General features: G+C 36.7%; 1 protein-coding gene across 2 annotated transcripts in view; it reads left to right on the top strand.

Moving 5' to 3' along the window:
- Positions 1-5,758: 5,758 nt before the first annotated feature.
- LOC110036432 (sorting nexin 2A-like) overlaps positions 5,759-19,581 on the top strand; it is a 49,740-nt gene continuing 35,917 nt past the window's right edge. The window contains exons 1-5 of one of the 2 annotated variants that reach the window (XR_002295229.1): positions 5,759-6,822; positions 10,012-10,221; positions 10,296-10,556; positions 15,100-15,186; positions 15,361-15,429. Coding sequence is in view for 1 of the 2 variants with exons in the window: in XM_020740874.1 (XP_020596533.1) it covers positions 5,842-6,822; positions 10,012-10,221; positions 10,296-10,556; positions 15,100-15,186 (1,539 nt within the window). In the remaining variant the exon portion in view is untranslated. The remainder of the gene's footprint in view (positions 6,823-10,011; positions 10,222-10,295; positions 10,557-15,099; positions 15,187-15,360; positions 15,430-19,581) is intronic. The other variant, XM_020740874.1, reaches the window with a different exon arrangement.

Raw genomic sequence — 19,581 nt, 5'->3', positions numbered from 1 at the left:
ATATATATATATATATACATACATATATATATATATATACATATATACATACATATATATATATATACATACATATCTATATATATATATATATACACACACAGATTGGAAATGAAAATGTGCTATTTGTTGCCTTCAGTGTTGCCATAACTGGCATGAAAATGTGCTATTTGTTGCCTGGGGTTTCCGGTCTTGTCGAATGTCTTAAAGTTGGGTGACATAAAACCCTTAGGGTAGGGTACGGCATCAAACTTCTCATGGTCAGGTCTACCCCTCAAAATCAATGCACAGCCCTTAGATTGGACTAAGGCCTCCCGAACTTGTTGTTCGACCAATTGTTTAATATGTTTTTCCGGTATGGTACTTGGTGAGGTATCTTTCTTTTGCTGCTCTTCTCCATTAGCGGAGGCAACTTCTCCATTAGCGGAGGCAACTTCTCTTCGTTCATCGATAATATGGATTATTTCAGGTTGGTTAACCCCTGGAGAAGCTACCTGCAGTGACTAGGATTGCCCGTGAACTGTAGTCTCGGTGTCCATAGTGGCGACCATCTCATCCATTCTCTTTTCCATTTAACTAATTTGCCCATCCTTTAAGAAAATAACCCTGCGAAAATCATCTGCAGTGTTCCCTTCGACAAGAGGTTGGGCATGGCGTACAGATGAGGTAGCTTTGGTCTCGATGACTTAAATGTCCATGACATCTTTATCGAGATAATCGTTAAATTCAAAATCCTTATCATCATCTTCAATGGTCACACCATGTTCTTTGGCTAACTCAAAAATCTCAGCTCTGAGCTTTCCAAATTTCTCTTCAATTATGACCTTCTGAATCTTTTTAAGGTATGGAGGAATTTCTTGAACATCTTTCACTTGTTCATCACTTTTTGTGGAAATGGTTGCAACAATATCAGATACTTCAGACTTTTGTTTCATTCTGTCATTCTCCCCTGTGAGCTCACTAGACCGTATTGGTATGGTGAATTTAGGTACCCACACCTTCTTTCTTGACGACGATGAATTGAGACGGGGTGTCTCAATAGAGGCATCGACATGTCGGAGAGAGACATGCTCCCCGTAGTACGAACCAAACACAATATTGGGTAAGTTCTTTATCTTTTCCTTTTTTGAGGCATTTTTATTGGTAATAACTGGTTGAGTCCTTGGACCCAGATGTGACTTAACTGATCCACGTCATGCAGACCTTGGTGCGGCATAAGTAACAAAATCGGCGATAGTAATGGCAGTATCAATTCGACTTTCTAGACGGAATTTGATGGTAATACGTGTTGGTAAAGCTTCAGTTGACTTGTGGGACTGTTGGGCAGTCCTGACATCCTTCAGAATTTCTTTTTTCATTTGAGAAGATACTGCATATTTCACTCATTTAAGTAGTTTGACCATTGAACATCCTTTTTTAGTGGCCAATCTATGGAACACTGTGCAGACTTTAGTGATAGGAGTGGGCTTTTCCCTCTCTTCACTACGACCATGAAGTGATGGTAAGGCAACAACGATCCTTTGAATACTCTCATATCCATTAGTATTCATCAGCAGGTGAAATCTACTCCCTCGGAGAAGCAGATAGGTCTCTTGTAATCCAAGTTACTCCTCCTGAGGATGCTCATCATCCGACACTTTTTCTAAACTTTGGGCCTTAGCTGCCCTTCGAGCTTTTCGGCTGCGATTCTTTCTCTGTGATCGAGTCAGCGACACAAACTTTGAACTTGAGTTGATCTTAAACACTGATGGAGAGACGGTAAAATCTTCAGTTTCATCTTCTATGATCATAATCTCCTTTCCTTTAGCAGAAAAGAGGACAACAGACTTGGCAGGTGCCGGGGGAGCGACAATTTTCACCATCTTGCAAGAAGGGAAATCTTGGGGACAGTTTAGGTTAAATTCAACGGTAGGCTTTTGAGCTTCCGGAGCTGCGACCTTCATTATGACGATCAGGGCTTTTTCGAGAATGACATCCAGTTCATCGAATCCAGTTCCAAACTTGATGGTGGAGCGACATTGCGAGCATTGCGGCTAGTTGGTAAATTGCAGGAAAAGGTAAGCGTTGGGAACGTCATTGTAGCAGCTTCAAAAGAAATTGCTGGAGTTAGTTATTTGGCCAACACCTTGTAATTATAGTGCGAACACTAAAAGTTAACAAATACCGATATTTAGACTGAGCAAATTTCATTTAATTTTTAGTTTGCAAAGATTTTAAAATTTAGTAAAAAAAGTTTGAAAGTAGAGGGATTTAATTAATTAAATAAGAAAGGTTAAAAGAGCAAGCACAACACGACACAACTCGATTTTATTTGCAAAGTAGCAAACCAAACTGGAGAGGGAAAGTGAAGCTTAGGACCTAGTGCGGGACCAACTTTACAATGCACAATGCCCAGGTGGAGCTAGTCCACCAACACACCTATTGGGGGTCCGTCCTCACACAAAGATAAAAAGTCCTAATGAACTCTTGAACATCTTTGTTCAAAGGTGATTGAACAGATGGTTCTGAAGTCCGGAAGAGTTGATCGTACTTACCCAAGAAAGAAATGGGTAAAGCATGACAATAGACAAAGTATAATTTGATCCATAAGGAACATGGACACATTACCGATGTATGAAGATAATATTTCCTGATTAATATGGAGAGAGAAACATATCCCCAACGGAGTCGCCAGTAGCTGTCGGCACAATTTTAGGGGGATCATCCTATGGAAGCTGTCGGTCACCGGAATGGGAATCCCGTGGTGCACTACACCTCAAGCTATGTATCTACCTCGAAAGACAGACACATAGCTTGATAGTGAGGCTCAATCAAATAAACTAAAAAATGTATAACATCTGTTTGGTCTGTAAAACCATTTTATTATAAGCCGACAAGTTTCCCTATTTAATATAGAAAATTAAATAGAGTTTATATTAAGTTGGGTTCTTGAAAGTTTCTTATAAAGGCAAGCCCTTATAGTTAATTACACCTTAGATAAGCGAAGTCATCTAAAAGAACTCTCGATAAAAATCAGGGAATATTATCTTTAAGAATTTCAAAGGATAGAACTTTTCAAGGAGATCAGACAAAGAGGCGTGAAAGGGGATTGTCTCGAATTTGGAACATTTTATTTTTGGAATCTAAAAGGAGAAGAACTAGGGGATAACACAAATCCTAAAGAGAACCTCGGTGACTTCCCAAGCTACCCTACTATTTGTCTTCAATTTAGAGAAGAAATATTTAAGTGTTTCATCATGTCAATTTTATTAATTAGGGCTTACATTCGTATGAAACAATCACACAAATAGCCTAGAAGATGTGAGGATTTAGGTCGTAACAAACGACAATCTCAGAATCCTAAAATGAGTTAGAGCTTATATTGTATAGCAGGGCTATACAAAGACCTAAATGAAAAGTGAGGATTTATGTTGCACTTGGCGGACAACTTCAAAATCCTATGACTTTGTTTAATCCTAAGGAATGGTTTAGCTGGTGTAGACATATTTTTCTGTTGAACTTGACAGTGCTGCCCACGATGCTAGCTCCAAACTTCTTGTCATGACGAGTTTAAGTTTTCTAATGTGCCAGGTTCTGATGTCAAATCAAATGCTTCCTAAGGTTATGGTTATTCAAATATTATGGGGGATTTTAAAGTTGACCGTGTGACATATCGTTAGCAACAATAGGTTACCTCCTCTAAGGGATTCCCGATCATTTGATAGAGATGTTTTAATTTAGTTGCATTTTTTTTCGTTTTGTTTGTGGTTAAACTTTGAGCTGTCTTGTATTTTGAATGTTGTGGTGGTGAGCTTCATTTTGTTTGATTTTAGTTTTGGTTTCAGTTTGGTGGCTATTGTAAAGGTTTTGGTTTTGACATGCAAAGTGACATGAGCATGACTCATATGGCTTGCATGTGGCTTGAAGATGACTTCATGGCTTGTCCTTGGCTTGGTCAATTTGTATGAGAAAAGATTTTTGGGTTTATGGGGTATTTTTGTGGAGTTTGTCACGAGGCTTGATTTGGTGTTATGAAATGATGAATTTCAAGGAGTATAGTTTGATTTAATCAAATGGATGATGGGAATAAATTTCATGCCATGTGGGCTTTGGATTTGGGCTCTTGGAATTAAGTGTGGTGGGTTTGAGCTTTTAAAATTAGAGGTGAATTTGGGCTAAAATTTGGGTCAATTAAGTGTTGAATATGGTGTAAAGAGATGTCATAAGGAATTTGGAAAGAGTTTCAAGTGATTTTGAATTAAATTGGAAGACTAATTTGGTGGATTTAGGCATATGGTCAAAATTGGGGCTTTTTATTTGGAAATTGGGGCTTTTTTGGTCAAAATTGGGGCTTTTTATTTGGGTGAAATTGAGCTTTCAATTGGGTCAAATTGGGCTTGAATTTTATTTAGACTAGGATTAGAGATATTGAATTTTGAGTTGGAATTGAAATTGGGCAAGATTGTGATCAATTGAGCCAAGATTGGGGCCAATTTGAGGAAATTTGGGCCTTTAAGGGCAAATTGGGGCTTTTGGTCAAATTGGGTCAATGTGATTGTTAAGAAAATGAAATTGGGAATATTTGGGAATTTCTAAAATCTTTGAAATTTTTTTGTCATGAGGGACATTTTGGTAATTTTGACAATTTTGGGGGTATTTTGAAAATTTGGTGATTTTAGTCAATTTTGGTCAATTTAGGCAGCGGTGAGTGATTTGAAATGGTTTTTGGACAAATTTGGGTATTTTGGGCAATTTTGGGATTTTTAGCAAAAATTAGGTTTGTAGGGTATTTTGGTAATTTGGTGATTTTGGGCCAATATGAGCAAATAAGCCATGAAACCATGCCAAACCAATAGGAGCCATATGAGGATTCATTTTGGATGTTCAACATGCTGGTCCTAACCCTCTTAGCCAAGGACTAGGGGTATAGCTCCATTGATATGAGCTCTCCAAAATGAATTAGGAGAACAACAAAAGGGGTCCTGAGGTTTGGGGTGTGTAAGCAAGTATGTGCAAGCTAACCAAGCCAAGACCAGACCACCCAATGTTAATCTTAAGATTTGACCATCCTATGGGGACTCTCCTTGAGCTCGTTCATACTGACCCCACCTACTAAGTGCTAGAGGTTAGGACTAATATGTGGAACTTCAAGTTGAGCAGATAAGAGTTTAGAATTTCAAATGATGAGGGTTCCGTTTTTATTCCTCTAGGAATAGTTAATAAGAAAGTCCTATGACTAGACCTTAGGCTACTAAAAAGAAAAAACTAGATCTCAACAAAAAATGAGATCAACAACACTATATTCAAATTCAAATTATAATGCAAATTTAGTATAAGATCAACACAATTCATCACATTAAAGATGGTTTCCATAACCGTTTCATTCGTTATGTAATTACACAAATATACCTCTATAAATATGAGACAAACAAATGAATAAAGAGACACTTTACCCGATTTCACTACAAAAATTTGTTTAATTATTCTCTCCTTCTCTCTCTATTCATTTTTCTCCAGGCTCTAAGTATATATATATATATATATTCAAATATTAAAAAGTTTGCATACATATAACATAATTTTGATGTATTTATATTTTTTTAATGCTTTTACTTTTAAATTGATAATAATTTTATGCTGAAAAATTATATTTTATTTTTGAAAAATTATAGTTTCTTATTGAGCCGAGGTTGTTTTTGAAAATTTCTTAAAAATATTATATTATACTCATTTTCTCTTCACTTCTTCCAAATACTACTTTTGTTTACTGGAATACCGTAGTGATTTTGTTTCTCGCCCTTTATTTTGCCCGCGGCGCAACGTCGAACCTACTGGGATAAAAGAGAATACGATGATAATAAGATGATGGATCCTGGAATGAACCGCTTCGGCTTTGCGCCTGTGTCGCTGAGGGAGGAGATGGAGACCCTCCCACTTGCTGACGGGCCCATCGCCGCCGTCCCTGCCGACGAAAACGGCGCTGGCGACCCACTCCTCCATCCCCTCCAACCTAACTCACCTTTCTCCTTTTCCTCCCCTCCCCCGACATCCTCTTTTCCCGACCCCCCTGCTTATCTTGAGGGAGTCTCCCTGGAAGCCACAGACCCTATCAAAGGTGCCATATCTCCTTCCCATCGTCGGAAGTCCCGTGAAGACTCCGATTACCTCAACATCACCGTTTCCGATCCCCAAAAGGAATCGGAGTCGACCGTTTCCCTCGTACCTGGCGCGGGCACCTTCGTGTCCTATCTCATCACCACCCGCACTTGCGCCGCGGATATCTCGGGCTCCCCCCTGGAGTTCTCCGTCCGTCGCCGCTTTCGAGATGTTGTCACCCTTGCCGACCGCATCGGCGAGTCGTACCGTGGCTTCGTCATTCCACCACGCCCCGACAAGAGCGTTGTTGAGAGTCAGGTGATGCAAAAGCATGAATTCGTCGAACAGCGCCGCTCCGCTTTGGAGAAGTATCTTTCCAAGCTCGCTGAACATCCTGTCATCGGGAAGAGCGATGAGTTGAGAGTTTTTCTCGAAGCGAATGGTAAGTTCCCGCTTCCAGCAACGGCAGACATGGCTTCCAGGGTTCTGGATGGTGCTGTGAGGCTGCCAAAGCAGTTGTTCAGTTCCGGAGAAGCGGGGAGTGGATACGTAGCAGCCCCGCAGGATGTGGTGCAGCCGGCAAAAGGAGGAAGGGATTTGTTAAGGATGTTTAAGGAGTTGAAGCAGTCGGTGTCTAATGATTGGGGAGGAGCGAAGCCATCCCTGGTGGAAGAGGACAAAACATTTTTGGAGAGAAAGGAGAGGGTACTGGAGCTGGAGCAGCAGCTCTCTACTGCGTCTCAGCAGGTATGAGTTTACTTTTGGTAATCATACTACTGTTCCATCGTTTAAACTTTCTTTAACTGCTGAATGTTTTTATTGGAATTATGTTGATTCTGATTTTGAGTGGTAGATGATGAACACTTAACAGGCATGAATTTTTCAATGGAGGTGTAATATTGTAGAAAATAGAACCCATATATTGTTATGTTAGCTTTGGGATGAAGGGTGTTGCCTCCTTTGTGGTTTAGTTAGGCAGAAATTTGGCAGAAAATAGTTGTTCAAGTGTTACTGCATATTTTGTGCTTTGCTGGGAGATCACAATGGTGTTGTGCTATTTGTTATTTTGATGTGGAGAAATAATTAGGTACAGACTACGAACACAGCTCTAGGTGATGAAGTTAATCTCATAGTTACACTTGTAAATTACACTTGTAAGTTAATCTCTTAGTTATATATATATATTCTCAATTATTCTATTTTCTTCGAGAGTCAGCAAAAGACCGACTATTATATTTGAGTTTGAATGTTGAAAATTTCCATGGATTTAGGGGTATTGCAAATTGCCGTGATGAGAAATAGAAATCATGATTTTAAAAAGTTTCATGAAGATGGAAGGATTGTAGATGAAGGATGAAGATTTCACATTTTTAATGGTTTCTTTCTCAATAATCATGTTTGAATTTATCACTTTTAGGGTTTAAAAAGACAAGCTAAAGCATCTTTTCGACAGGCCTTTAGAGTTTATATGTTCCTTGTTTCAAATATTATCAAAACCTAGCAAGAAATAATAGTTCTTGTTATTATCAAAAGAGGTATACACTTGAACAAAAGTAGAAGCTCTGCTGCATGTGAGATATAAATCCTAGTGAATGATCAACATTTGTTTTCAACCAACAAAAACATATTTACTACAATACTAGTTACATGACATAGAAATAGTGGAGTTCAATGCAATTATAAGTGACACTCATGTGATTATTGTGACATGCTTATGAAACTATGATATGCCGATGAAATACTTTTTTCATACAATTGTCATCTTTCCCTGCATTATATGCCTTTTCTTTTACATGTTTTATACGATCATAACATGTAGTGACATGTGTTGTGGACATGTACATGAGCTATATATGATCATGCATGTTATTTCTTTTCTTCTTAAAAAATCTTTTTTTAGCCTTTGATTATTTCGCTGAGCCTGTAGCTCACTCTATATTGTTGATTTCTGTAAAAGGGTAAGGAACACCAGGACGAGTAGCCATACGTGATCTGTATAAATTTTGCATTCTATTGTTTTGATGGTTTTACAGACTTTTTGGTAGATACTTTTATTATGGAGTTAGTAGCTCACTATAAATATATCTACATATATTTACATACATATATATATATATATATATATATATTTACATACATACATACATACATAATGTACATATATATATATGTACATATATATATATATGTACATACATATATGTACATACATATATGTACATACATATATGTACATACATATATGTACATACATATATGTACATACATATATGTACATACATATATGTACATACATATATGTACATACATATATATAGATACTAGATACATACATACATACATATATTATATATACATACATACATACATATATTATATATACATACATACATACATATATATACATATTTATATTGGTGATATGATTTTTCACGCTTCCAAGTATATGAATATGAATGAATAATAAAATAAAATGAATCATGTACTTGTGTGGTGATTTAGTTAGACTGATTCTTTGCCCTTCAGGTTTTGATTTTGCAAGTCATGACTGATGCTGGTGAGAATTTTGTTTGGCCGGATCGTTCGCCTTTGTTGCATTGCAGTTGACCCTTAAGTTAGGGCCAGTTGGGGTGTGACACCTTAGGTTTGAATCTTGTACAAACTTGAACCCATGCCAATGCTTCCACCCAGCTGCGTTCTTCCTTCTTCCATCTTCCAAGACCTCTAAAACCCTTCTCCACCTGTCAAAAATATCGGTCATATCCTGAAACAACCCTAATTGATGCTATGTCAACCCACAAGCACCACATATAATTCATTCTTCCATTCACCTCTTGGTCAACCATGTAACCCCTCAAAGTCTGAGCCTTCGAGTCCTCATCAAATTCCCCTTACAACTAATTCACACTACTTCTACTTGAGATTGTTAAACTTATCATTTTGTCTTGATATCCCAAATTTTAGCACCATCTTTAAGTGCGTTTAAAGCCATTTTTTTCCTGACAAACCTCATTTATGTTTTTCTCTTTTGTCAATATTGTGTTTTGTGCCAAAAGATTGCTAAATTTTATATTAAGCCCCATAAAGACATGCTTCTCTTTATTTTGCGCTATAGCATTGTTTGGCTGCATATTTATGAGAAACATTATTTAATTTTACATATTTAGAGCTAAGGGAATATTTGAGGGAAGAGAGGGGACTTGGAGGACTAGTTTAAATTACCTGTAATGTAGTCTATAGGTCTCAAGTTCAGTTGTGTACATCAACTCTTTCCTAAATCCTGCTTTGGCAAGAGCTCAGTTAGCACACACTTGTTTTTAGAATATTTGAAGAAGTTTGATAAGAATGCAATTGGATTGGCAAGGTGTTGAGATCACCAAATATGTTGGAATATGGTGGGATTGTGAATGTTAAGATGAATATGCTTAAAACTTGAAAATATTAACAAAGAAGTGATTTGGTTATCTGGAACAAAGATTGCAATGCACAAATAATATGGGAGATAAAATAAAATATGAAAGGAATTATATACTTAAAAAAGAGCTAGACCAAAGATAATATTGTAGAATTTGTGAAGACATTCAAATTAAAGGAAGATTTACATACATACCACTCGATTCCTATGAATTTACATATTTAACACGTAAACTTCAATATTTACATAAATACCACCTTATTCTACATTTTAAAAGTTAAAATGGTGGTATTTCTATTGTAATATGAATGATTTTGGTGGTATAAATGTAAACAGTAAAATAAATGTAAACTGTAAACAGTAAAGTTTAGGTGTTAGATATGTAAATACATAGGAATTGAGTGGTATGTATGTAAATGCCCGTAAATTAAAAGATAAAAATATATTAGCACTGAACATGGATGGATTGAGGAGGATTTATAAACTTTGAGTACTCACTAAAAATAATAACTTCTATGCAGGCTGAAGCCCTTGTCAAAGCTCACCAGGATATATCAGAAACAATGGGTGAGTTGGGATTGGCATTTTTAAAACTTGGAAAGTTTGAATCAGAGGAAGCTGTATGTGATTCTCAGAGAATAAGGGCTGCTGATTTTAAACATTTAGCTACTGCTGCTGTAAGAGCAAGCAGAGCTTATCGAGAATCAAATTCGCTGACAATGAAACATTTGGTAGGGTTGTAAATCCATTAATTCATGTTGCTTTAGTGTTAATTTAGTTAATCCTCACATCATTATTTCTGCAGGAGAAACTGCATGAATATTATGGACTGATGTTAGCTGTACATCATGCATTCTCTGATCGCTCAAGTGCATTGGTGACTTTACAAACACTTCTATCTGACTTGTCTTCCTTGAGTTTGAGAGAAGAAAAACTTAAAGCAGCATCTTCAAAGATATTTGGCAGCGAGAAGACTAGGACTCGTAAATTGGACGAACTGAAAGAAACAATTATTATTACAGAAGATGCTAAAAGTATTGCATTTAGAGAATACGAGCGAATTAAGGTAATATAGCATGTAATTTCGCAAAGCTTATATCAAGTTTCTGTTCACATATTTTTGTTTATTCAGATGCTATTTTCTGCACCTTAGTTATAATACGAGCAATTTTATTCTTTTTATAGTGAAAATACAGATCTTAATAGGTATAAATGGCAGAAAAGACGGAAATAAAGTGGCAATCCAAAATATTCAGATATATCTGATAATATGTTATAAGGGCGCTTAGCCTAAGGTTAAATTTGTCTTTTGTACGCCTAAGAGCAATTTAGTTTTTATTGTTATTATTGTTGGGTATTAATAGGCTTATTATGTCTAGGTTTATGTTTTGGTATGAGATTGAGTTCTGAGTTTTAGGTATAGGGTTTGGGAGATTTCCTACCTCTCGAATTGTAGGAATTAGGAGAGACTGCCAAACTCTTGAATTTTAGGTGTTTATTTTTGTGTTCTTGTTGAGTGGTTTGAATTATTACAATAAAATTCGTGTTTGTTCTATTTTCTGTGGAAAAACGTTTCGATTTTGACTGAGCTCAGTATTCTGGGATCGGATTAACATAGGAGAGAATTGATTTTCTTGGCGAAGCTGAAGCAAATTTTTCATGACCTAGTGCATAAGGGAGGTGAAGTGGCGTACAAAGACCTAAAAATCCCATTTTTCTCTTCTTTACGTGTTGTTTACATGATATAGTCGCGACTAAAGTTATCTGGGGCATAAACGGGGAGGTGGCTTTTTGAAACTCGTGCGATTTTCTTCTCCTCTCAAGTGATACAGTCGCGATTTGGATTTGGTGTGTAACTGGGAGGCTATGACAAGATCGTTGCTTATCGAGATCCAAATCTCCCTACATAGACGATATCTCCTGCACACATCCTTTGCTTGCGAAGTGATTGCGACTCACAGTGAGCGCGATTATGGGATGACAATGACGTCTCATAGTAATCGCCTTTCCAATAGTTTCATGGTATAAAAGTTTTTTCTTTGAGATCAATAGTTTTTCTAAAATAGATTGTAACAAAGAAAGTAGATGATCTTGAGAAAAAAATGGACGAAGAGATGAGACAAATAAAATTTGGGATGGAAGAAAGGTCCGCACCATAGAGGAGAAGTTCTCTTCTACGAAGAACCGACTGAAGGATCGATTCAAGAGCATGGGGGAAATTCGAGAGATGTTAAAGAGGCTCATTGAGATGCAGTTTAGGAACTTGTCGACAACTCAATTTGCAAACCTTAACCAAAGGTTGACTAGAAAATCCGTGGCAAGATCGAAATGACAAGAGATTGAATGCGTGGACCATGAGGAGGAAAACATCCACCATCATGACCTCCTCTCAGGGTTCCAATGAGGGTTGTATTAGAGATTTCTAATGGAGGTGATTGGGCCGAAACATGGAGAAGAGATTATGCCAGAAGTATGGGAGAGCACGAAGAAGAAGGGAGGGAAGTAGGGAGGGGATATGACTATGGTCGAAGGAAGGAGTAGGAAGGAGTTTTACCCTTGATACATGGGTGAAACAATGAAGGAAGAGGAAGTTGGGATGGAGATGTTAAGAGTTAGGGAGTTGAAGATGTCGATCTTTCAGGAGGAAGACACACATGGGTGGGTGTATATGGCGGAACAATACTTCACAATGAGTAGGTTAGATGGGGAGGAGAAACTCATGAAGGCGGGATTGTGTTTGGAGGGGAAAGCCTTAGCCCAGTTTTAGTGGAGGGAGGCTATACCCGATTCGTTTATGGGATGAATTTACGGATTGTTTGTTGGAACTTTTTTAAGCCATTCGGGAAGTAGATCTAAACGAGCAATTCTACGCTTTGACATAAGATGAAACGGTCATGGAATATAAGGAGAGATTTGAACTTTTGTCGGGACAACTGTGGGGGGATTTTCGAAGCAGGAGTGGAGGGGAATTTCACAAATGGCTTAAAGCCAGGTATATGGGCAACAATCCAACTACTAAGACCGTAGGGATTGAGAGAGATGATGGAGCTAGCTTATATGGTGGAAGAAAAAAACTAGATGAAGGAGGCCAGCAGAAGCAACACGGATGGAGTGTTGCACAGAACTGCTGCAACCACGACGATGCCAAAAGTTTAAACCGTGGAAGTCCAGAGGAGGCTGCACGGGACACGAATAGTGGGCCATGATAGGGAGCAACACTCAAGCGCCTTATAGAGATAGAGATTCGAGAGAAGCGTGCCAAGTGGTTATGTTTTTTGGTGTGATGAGAAGTTTACCCTAGGAAACTGTTGCAAGTTTCACAGACTACAAATTCTCATGTTGCTGGATAAGGAAGCATATAATGAAGAAATAGAGATAGCTGTGGGGGAGAAGGGCCCCACTCACATTTTTTCCCACCTTGATAATAATGGTCTTTTGGGAAAGGTGGTTTTTTATGAGGGCACTAGCCTAAGGGAAAATTTTTCTCTTGTACGCTAAAGGGTAATTTGGACATTTATTATTATTATTATTGTTGGTTATAATTAGGGTTGTTATGTCTAGGGTTAGGTTTAGGCATTAGATTGAGTTGTGAGTCTTAGTTTTAAGGTTTAGAAAAGATTTCTTATCTCTCGAATTGTAGGAATTGGGAGAGACCGCCTACCTCTCGAATTGTAGGTGTTTATTTTTGTGTTCTTGTTAAGTTGTTTTGATTATTACAATAAAAATTGTGTTTGTCCTAATTTCTGTAGAATAACGTTTCGATTTTGATGTCTGATCATATCATAATAATGATGGTATAGTGAAGGCTTTGAAGATAGTAGATTGTTACTACACTGATAAATAGATGAATGAACAATTATAATCATAACCTTTTTAAATTATCTTTTCTGCTTTTGTATTGCATTTGCTTAATTTTAAACAAATGTTATGGTTTGTGGAAAAATAAATTTTTGCTTGTGGTGCGGGACAGCTGTAGCTATTTGAAGAAGCAGCTGTGAAACAATTGTTCAAAAAGCAATGGTTGCTCTTACAATTTTTTTTTTTTTGAAAAAGTTAGGCCAAACTTTGAAGCAGCTACCGTTGGTAGCTAGGTCTGGTGGGAAAATGCAACTTTCATCTGCAGCTTTTTGAGAACATAGACAAAACATAATTTTGCCAAACAAAAAAAAATCGCTGTGCGGTGCCGCATCTTAACCGCTTTGCCTCCCCAATCAAACTCTAATTCTTGTTCCCAAGGGGCAATGCAATAAGTTCTCACATGTCAATTCACTTAAATATTTTATGGCTGCAAAGATGTCTTTGAGCTGTTTTTTAGTCGGGGGCATTTACAAACATTCCACCCTATTCCTATGTATTTACATATCTATCACCTAAAATTTATTTCTTACATTTATACCACCCAAATCTTTCATTTCATATAAAAAATACCGTTAACTTTTAAAGAGTGAAATTTACATTTGCATGCATAGGTAAGGTGACATATAATTAAAAAATGAATTTTAGAAGTTAGATATGTAAATACATTGGAATTGAGTGGAATGTGTTTAAATTTCCCTTTAATTAACTAGTAATATCTAAGATCATTACTTTGCTACCTGCTTAAGTTAACGGGAGTGCTAATTGATTTTCACTTTTTTGTGATCAGTTCTTCGCATCTTCATCATTTGAGGGCATGGCCCTGATGTTTATAGGAGCTTGAGGTTTTTTTTTTTTTTTTGAGTCAGAAGCTACATACTGTAGCAATTTTGAACCTGAGATTTCTAAACTTTGCTTACATCCTCTATTTTGGTTGATCTAATTGCACTATCTCCACCTACTTTTGGAACTAGTTTCATGACTCCGTACAATGCAATACTGCTTTACATGAAGAAGTCATATTCTCTTCTTTCCATCTAGATGGCATCACCAAACTAGTACATCTATGCTGGTTCTCATTTGTTCTTTGGAATATTTAGCTAAACCTTGCTGCTTTATTACTACTTTCGTTTTTAAGAAAGTTTTCGGTTTAGCACAATCAAACATGATCTCTTATTCGACAAGGGGCTTTTAGGTGAATTTATGGTAGATTTATTTATTTTTATCTTTCGATTAATCTCTGTTTATATAATTAATCGGGTGCCACTCTCCACAGATAGAAATATTACTATTTTCTATTAATATTTAGGGACATTTACATACATACCATACAATTCCTTTGTATTTACATATCTAACACCTAAAGATTGATATTTAAATTTGTAACACTTTGGTGTCATGAAGTTATGCATAAAAAGGTGTAATTCACTTTTATAAAGATAGTAGTGGTTTTTTTATGTAATATTAAATATTAGAGTGTTATATATCTAAATATGAAAGTTTAGGTGTTAGATATGTAAATACACAAGAATTGTGGGGTATGTATGCAAATGCCCCTAATGTTTATTGCGTGCAATTTCGACTATCAATGGCCTGATTTTATTGCCAATTCCTTTTATGGTGTTTCGAAAACATATGATATATATTCTGTCAGAAGAAAATGTTATTCATTGTACATCGGACATGAAATGGTGGTGGAGCTTCTTCATGAATTTGTGATATTTGTATCTGATCTAACAATGGCCAAACTGCAGCAAAATAACAACAGTGAGCTCGATAGACTAGACAAAGAAAGGCGTGAAGATTTCTTTGCCATGATCAAAGGCTATATAGTTAATCAGGTAATATTCAACACTCTTTTTGTCATATTGTAATGCTTTGTTTGATTTAATATAGATAGAATTTTTTCCCTTCCCTCGAGTCAAATTCCTTTTAAAATGCGGAGAGCATTGTAAGGTGGCTATGTTTTTCATGTTTCTCTTTGTAAATTGTGCAAACCTTTTCATGCTTGGTAGTGAACGGGCTTGAAATTTGGCGCTTCCCAAGAATTCTGGATTTATTTGGAGTTTTCTCTCAGATTTTAGGTATGAAGTAACTGAGTTTTTCAAAGCATGGATATTTTCATACATGTCACTTCTTGAGGATAATTTAAATATCTCGGCATCACTTGATTAGACTCGCTTTTTTTGGATTTGTAATATCTTGTTGGTTTGAGAACCCTGTGTTAGGATAAGTGTGTTCTCCATTCCAATATAGTTCCGGGTGCTGGAATCTGCTTTTTAGCAATCTTGACCGAATTGGCACATAACACCATTCCTTATTGTGTCTTGATATATAGAGGTTTCTAGAATGTGATATTTTTTTTGGCGGTTACTTATTAGAGTGAACGCCCTCTTTTCATCCGGCACTATTTGAAGTCTTAAATTTCAATGTTTAATTTATAAGATATTTTAGAATCTTTTGAGTTTAGATTACATATTGTTTGATCTATATGCTGTTCTTGGTTAAAGTCAAAATTGTGTCATGAAAATATAAAATTTGAGTACTAATACGTTGATTTTGTTTGTATAAGGATAGAGCCATAACTGGGTGGCTTTTCTTCTCATTTCTGAATGAACCGCGTCCAGTTCTTCAAAAATCAAACTGATTTATGTTTCATCCTGTTCAACTTTGTGGCTTATGGATGTTAGCTATTGATTAATTAATCATAAAATGATGATAGTTTGTGGAAGGGTAGAGATGTAAACCGTAGATCAAAAGTCATATGATTAGAAGCTGTTTATAAAAATGATATGTGCGAAGTTAACAGTTGTATAACACTCAATAGGAGTGAATGGAGATTAAAAGGTGCAAAACAATAGGCATGAACGAAAGTTAATTTATAATGAATAATGATGATTAATAAAGTGGATTCAATTGTTATAAAGCTAATGATGATAATGATCATATAACTCTCTTTGCAAAATTTTTCCCATTGGTTCATTCTATGCTTCCTTTTTCTTATATTGAGATGAAATAAAGTTGGCACTTCTTGCAATTCAATAGGAATGAATGATGATAATGATTAATAAAACGGACTCGATTGTTATAAAGCTAATGATGATAGTGATTATATACCTCTGTTTGCAAGATTTTTCTCATTGAGTCATGTTATGCTTTACGACAGATAAAAACATTTTTTATTTGCAGGATCATTTTGTGGAAGCTTTTTTATGCCTCTTAGAACGCTACTTCAATTTTGGCTATAACCTGTTTGCTGTTTTTAAAATAATTCTATGATAAAACGTAGCTTTCTATAACCAGATCTATTGGTGTTATGTTTTAAGAAAGTTATTCAATTTTTTTTAAATTATAAAAAAAAGTATAATGCTGACAATATCATTCAACAAATTTATTTTCTTAATATTAGTTTTACAGCTACATTTATAAATAGGTACAATTCCCTGTCGGCGATAAAAAGTGGGGGTTTGGGGGAGGAGTTGCCCGTAGGAAGCTGTCGGTTACCGGAATCAAAATTCCGTCGCCCGCTTCTAAAGGACGCTTTAATTTACATATAGTTTTAAGTTTAAAATCAAATATGAAAATCAAACTGATCCCATATTTTTCATAGTTTAAATGAAAGAGCATTTTACCTCGAACCCTGTATCCATCCCGAGGGATAAACATAAGACTTGAGGATGAGACTTGATCAAATAAACTAAGAAATACATGACATCCGTTTGGTCTGCAAAACTGTTTTATTTGCTGACAAATTCCCCTATTTAATATGAAAAATTAAATAGAGTTTATTTTAAGCTGGGTTCGGAAAAGCTTCCTATAAGGGCAAACCCCTATAGTTAATTAAATCTTAAATGACCGAAATCACTTAAGAATACTCTCGATAGAAATAAAAAAATTATCTTCAAGGACTTCAAAAGGGTGAGACTTTTCAACGAAATCGGACAAAGAGATGTGAAAGGGGAATGACTCAAGTTTGGAATATTTATTACAAAGAATCCAAAGAAGGAAGAGCTACGAAAAAGAACTAGGGGATGCCACAGATCCAGAGGAGATCCTCGGTGACTTCCCAGTCTACCCTATGGTTTGACTTCAGTTTTGAGGAGAAATTATTCAAATGTTTCATCCTGCCAATTTTATTTAATTGGGGCTTACATTCTTGTAAAACGTCGTACAAACGACCCAAGATATGTGAGGATTTAGGTCGTAACGAACGACAACGTCAGAATCCTAAAACGAGTTAGGGCTTAGATCGTACAACAAAACTATACGAATACCTAACGAAAAGTTGAGGATTTGTGTTGCGCTAGGCGAACAACCTCGAAATTCTATGGATTGTTGTTTTAATTCTATGAAAGGAATGATTTAATTGGGGAAGACATGTTCTGCTGTTGAAGATGGTCGTGCTGCCCACCACGCTAGTTCCAAGCTCCTTGTCGTGACGAGTTTAAGTTTTCTAGGGTGTCAGATTATAATGTCAAATCTAGCGGTTCTATGGTTGTAGTTTTTCAGATATTTTATAGATAATACGTTGAAGTTGCACGGTGTATAGCATAACAGTAATATATGTAGCACAGGATAAACAGTAGAGTATGCAGTAGAGAAAACAGTATAACATGCGGTGCAAAGAAAAAGTAAAAAGAATACAGCAGATAGGTGATTTGCAAGAAAGTAACATGCTGTAAACATAAAACAAACCTGTATACCTGGAAGATCCGCTGTTCCTTTAGGTGTAATTGATGCAACAAGTACAAACAACAAAATTTGAGGAAACATGTTGAAATGCTTTATATAAACGAAAGCAAAAGAAACGTCACGCAGAAAACACGAGAAAAGTCGTCAAAAGACTCACGACAAAAGAGATGCGAGGAAATCGACGAAGCGGCAAATCGATGAAAATCAATGAAAAGTCATAGAAAACACGGGAAAATCCTGAAAAGGGACCACGAGTGCTTTGTCCAAAAATTTCGAGAAAGACGTACGAAAAAAAAAAATTCGAAAAGAGGGGGACCGCAAGCACTCGGGTCGGGGCTAGGCTCAATTATATGTTAGCACTCGAGGGTCGTCGAAGGCTACTTGGTCATCCGGATGTATAAAGCCCACCACTCAACTAGAAGGGTGTCCTATCGAACCTAACTCAGGAGGGTACTCCTTAGCCTAAACAGGTGATCAACAGGTGGACAACCGATGTTTAAAATGTATTTAAAATTTATATTTTTAGCATGCACATAGGCTTCAAACATGAAAAAAAGTGGGTTGTATCAATTTTGTTTGTAGTGAAAAATGTATTTTTGTTTTAGAAAAAGGTGTATCTGCTTTTATCAAATTTGTTCTTTATCAATTTTTGAAAAGTAATTGTCCACGAGTCGATCGTGCTGTCGGGCATAAGACTACCAACAACCTAAGAAGGTTCGGGTCAGCTCCCGCTAGTCTTGTGTCAGTGAATGATATTGTCATCCTACAGCTCACCGGGTTCCTGAATCGGATCCTGATGGGTTCCTGAATCGGATCCCGATGTCGTAGGATGACATATCATTCTGCTCCATCTCCGGTGTGTCTTTGTCATTACCGCCCTAAGCCCCAAAACAAACCGATCTACTTGCGACCTTGCTTGATGGTTTCACGTATAACAAAAGACTATACGTGGACACTTATGTATCGGACATAAGCATAAAAAATCGAACCAAGAAGCAAGGAAAAAAGGAACAAAAATAGGGTGAGAGAGAGGAGACACTGATCCATCTAAAACACTGAAAAAACGGAGGATAAATCGGCCCTCAAAACTCGTAACAAAAAGACCTGAAAAGGAAGACCCAAAGATCCTTGAATTCACCCGTAAGGGTACCATTTTCTCATATTTTCATAAGTGGATCAACCCAAGTCAAATTGATCTCCTGACGCCGGTATCCAAACCACCGAAATATCTTTTAGTTTCAATCAAGTATTCTCCTGTAATAAAATTCGGAAATCTCCCAAACCTCACAATTTAAATAAAAGGAATATAATCCTGGGACGACGACCACTTATACTTCCAAAACCATGCCAACATAAAAGCTGATCAATCCCGGATTTGATGAAAATCTTCTCGTATCAAATAAACATAAATCCTTCGGCTAAAACCACATAGAAGCTCACGGCCAAGCTCAATACAAAGAGATGAACAACGGCTAAGACTCTCGGCCAACGCAACACAAGGGCAGCTGCTAAAGCCCTCGACCAAAGGCCACCCAAGACACAAC

The sequence above is a fragment of the Phalaenopsis equestris genome, unplaced genomic scaffold, assembly GCF_001263595.1.
Source record: "Phalaenopsis equestris unplaced genomic scaffold, ASM126359v1 Scaffold206422, whole genome shotgun sequence".
Taxonomy (NCBI): Eukaryota; Viridiplantae; Streptophyta; class Magnoliopsida; order Asparagales; family Orchidaceae; genus Phalaenopsis; species Phalaenopsis equestris.
The sequence above is the reverse complement of the archived record's forward strand: the minus strand, read 5'-3'. Positions and strand labels throughout refer to the sequence as shown.